Raw genomic sequence first — 3,095 nt, forward strand, 5'->3', positions numbered from 1 at the left:
TTTTCTACAAATTCTACACCATTTTTGACTGTATATTTATTTCTATTTCGGAGTAATAAAATTAATAGGAATGAATCTACGCTTCTCTGCATCTGTTAAAGTTTACTGTCTGTTTTCCACAGAACCAAACAAGCATGTGGTAACAATCTGTTTAAAATAATAGGAACTGCCAAAAATCCACTTGAGGAATCATGCTGCAGTAACTTCAACGAATCACAAACAATGTCCTATCGTGGAAGTTCAAAGTTTCTTCATATTGGTGAACCGAGATCGGACCAATACAGTTACAAGTCAACTTCACACCACTCCTTGACGGAAACATCCAAAGTCCAACAGTTTTCCAAGAAAAACTCACGGACTGGACACAATAATCACACCAATGAACAGCACATCACAAGGAAGACGGAAACAACGAGGTCCATCAATACAGTCAACACAAAGACTCCACTAACGCCTTCGTCGTGCGTAGCAGATGCCATTTTCTTGAGCCCATTCAGCCATCGCCCTGTGTACGTCACTGTTAACTGTACAGCAACGAACAGAAACGGTAACATTCTGCAGATATTTGTACAGAATAATGATATTATCATTAATGATAACACCCCAACAACTCATACTAACTGCGTACAAGATATATTAGACTTAGCTATAAATGCTCCCTGCTTTATATCTCAAATATCCGACTTCAAAGTACAGCAAAACATAGGAACCGACCACATTCTTATTTTATTTAACATATTTCACAAAACCACACTTCGGGAAGGATCTCAACTGACAACATCGCTCAAACATACTGGGGTACATTTAAACTTAACATTGAGAAAGTATCTATCGTTACACGCACTCATGCCTCTGATTTCACCACTATTGACAACAGATGTTATTTAATAAATAAATATTTAAATAAACAGATGTTATTTACTCAGCAGGCATATCATTTAAAAGCATCGTTTATTTCCACACACACACACATTAAGCCTCTCATGAAAATTTTCTTCAGAATTATCTATGTTTAACTAGAGTGTGAACTGTGGCAAAAATATTTTCAAACAAAAGTGTTATGTTATGGTTCCCAGGTTTCTCCCCGAAAATAAAAAGGATATCCACCCCATGGCCTACCAACCGTTTGGATCTGGACCAAGAAACTGTGTTGGTATGAGAATGGCGCAGTTGGAAGCCAAACTAGCTTTGGCTAAAATCTTACGCGCTTACAAACTAGTTCCTTCTGAGAAGACGGAAATTGTACGTTGCACGTTTTACAATTTTCTGAAACAAAAACAATTATTCACAAACAGATTATATATTGATATTATAATTTTCTTACCAATAATGTAAAGAGTAAATTTAGATAAATCACAAGGTAAATACTAAAGTAAGTTTAAAAAAGCTATATTTCAATTCAGGTTTAAACTATATTGTACAGGTTTTTATTTATTTCTTAGTTATTGAAGTTTTTCTTGTCTTTTAGGGAGAAATCCAATATAACGTCAAGCTCGTAACCATTGGTCCAGTACATGGCATTCACGTGAAAGTAGTTCCTGTCTAGTGGAGGCCTCTAGTGGACTGAAATATTCAAATAAATAAGAGTTCTTTATTTACTTACGTAAATATATCAGTTGAGATTACACACATTGATATTATTAACTCTATTCTTGTGGATTTTAGTTCTGATTGAAAGTGTGGTTGCTAGTTTCTGTACTGTTAAACAGAGTTGTAACTCTATACAACTAAAATAAACTGAAGGATCTTACGAACTGTTCTTGATATCATTTGATGTTGGTGGATTTGTAATACACTGTAAATATAGGTTTTAAAAAAGTCAGCATTGTTTATAATGCGAATATTTACGACTTCTCCTCGTGCTGTTTATGAAACGTAGACAGATTTGAAAAGTTTCGTAAAGATTTTAAGCGAATAGGTTGGCTTTTTCACACAATTGGATGTTGTGGGTTGGAATTACATATTTATGTAAATACTCTCTAGAATTTTTAATTAATCTTCCCATTTCCTTTGTTGCTGTTTAATAAGTTTGTTCTCGGTTAATGTAAAAATGACCAAAAGTTTTTAAGATCAATTACCAATCTAGTGTTTACCTCTCTGGCTTAAACTCGTATGGCTCAGACCATATCTCTGGATCGTGATGGATTTGCCAAACAGGGACCTGTATAGCAGTGTCCTTGGGGATTTTAAAATCACCTAGCTGGTAATCCTCGTCAGCAACTCTGTTAACGAACCTGAAATAAGATGTGTATTCTTTGTCTGATTACTCGTATAGCATCATGAGGAGGTAGTGGAAGATCATTACCAGAATCCTATAGAATAGCATCTGTTCCTAACTGAATCGAGGAAATCCTCTTAACTGACATGTCTTTACTGGTAAAGGTATCGATAAATAATTCTGACATCTTTATTTCAGTTGTGAAGTTTATACAAACTGGTGAAATATTTTGTCTGTAATTTTTACCTCAGCTTAGAGAAATTATAAAACAAAAATTATATATTGTATATATATGTGTGTGTGTGTTACATATGTCTTTTCTTTCTCACCAACGGTAAAAGTGAAAAGAAAATCTGTGACGTAAGGTCTAATGTTTTCTTTCATTGGCTGTATACTCTGCTGTAGACTGCAGTTTTTTTCCATTTCAGGAGTGCATTAATTTCCGTATAATGTAATTTAAGTTGTTTATAAATACAGTTTCAACTATTTGGCAGTGAGTGATTTGTATGATTTATGTGACAAAATGCTGCTTTTAGTAAAAGGCGCCATTTTGAATTGAATAAAGAACAAACTCACGTGATAACTGGCGGGTACACTCGTAGAGATTCCGAAAAAATTTGGTCTAAATATCGAAGTTCGTTTACTGTGTTGTAATCTAAGACACCCTAAAAACAGTATTAAGATAGAAATAAATTAATTAATGCCTTGCTTGGAAATCTTATTAAAATATATTTACAATAATTTGATTATATAATTTTTCAAGCACCTGATAATAATAATAATCCAATGAAGGCTCTCAGAAAGTTTTAAAACCTAAAATGTTGAAGTGTGTAGTTCCAGTATTCTATCTTACATTATAGATACAAATAAAACACAA

The 3,095-nt window shown here is 33.6% G+C and overlaps 2 protein-coding genes across 3 annotated transcripts in view; both read left to right on the top strand.

The window, feature by feature from the left end:
- The window catches only part of LOC106469604 (cytochrome P450 3A11-like), a 78,864-nt gene that overhangs the window by 48,172 nt on the left and 27,597 nt on the right, over positions 1–3,095 (top strand). The gene's annotated exons all lie outside the window — the stretch shown is intronic.
- On the top strand, positions 1,036–1,737 carry LOC111088341 (cytochrome P450 3A19-like). The gene is made up of 2 exons (XM_022398181.1): positions 1,036–1,242; positions 1,469–1,737. Exons 1-2 carry the CDS (start codon positions 1,066–1,068, stop codon positions 1,544–1,546), a joined length of 255 nt encoding a protein of 84 aa, XP_022253889.1. The 5' UTR covers positions 1,036–1,065; the 3' UTR covers positions 1,547–1,737.

Source organism: Limulus polyphemus, unplaced genomic scaffold, assembly GCF_000517525.1.
Source record: "Limulus polyphemus unplaced genomic scaffold, Limulus_polyphemus-2.1.2 Scaffold3567, whole genome shotgun sequence".
In the NCBI taxonomy this organism is placed as follows: Eukaryota; Metazoa; Arthropoda; class Merostomata; order Xiphosura; family Limulidae; genus Limulus; species Limulus polyphemus.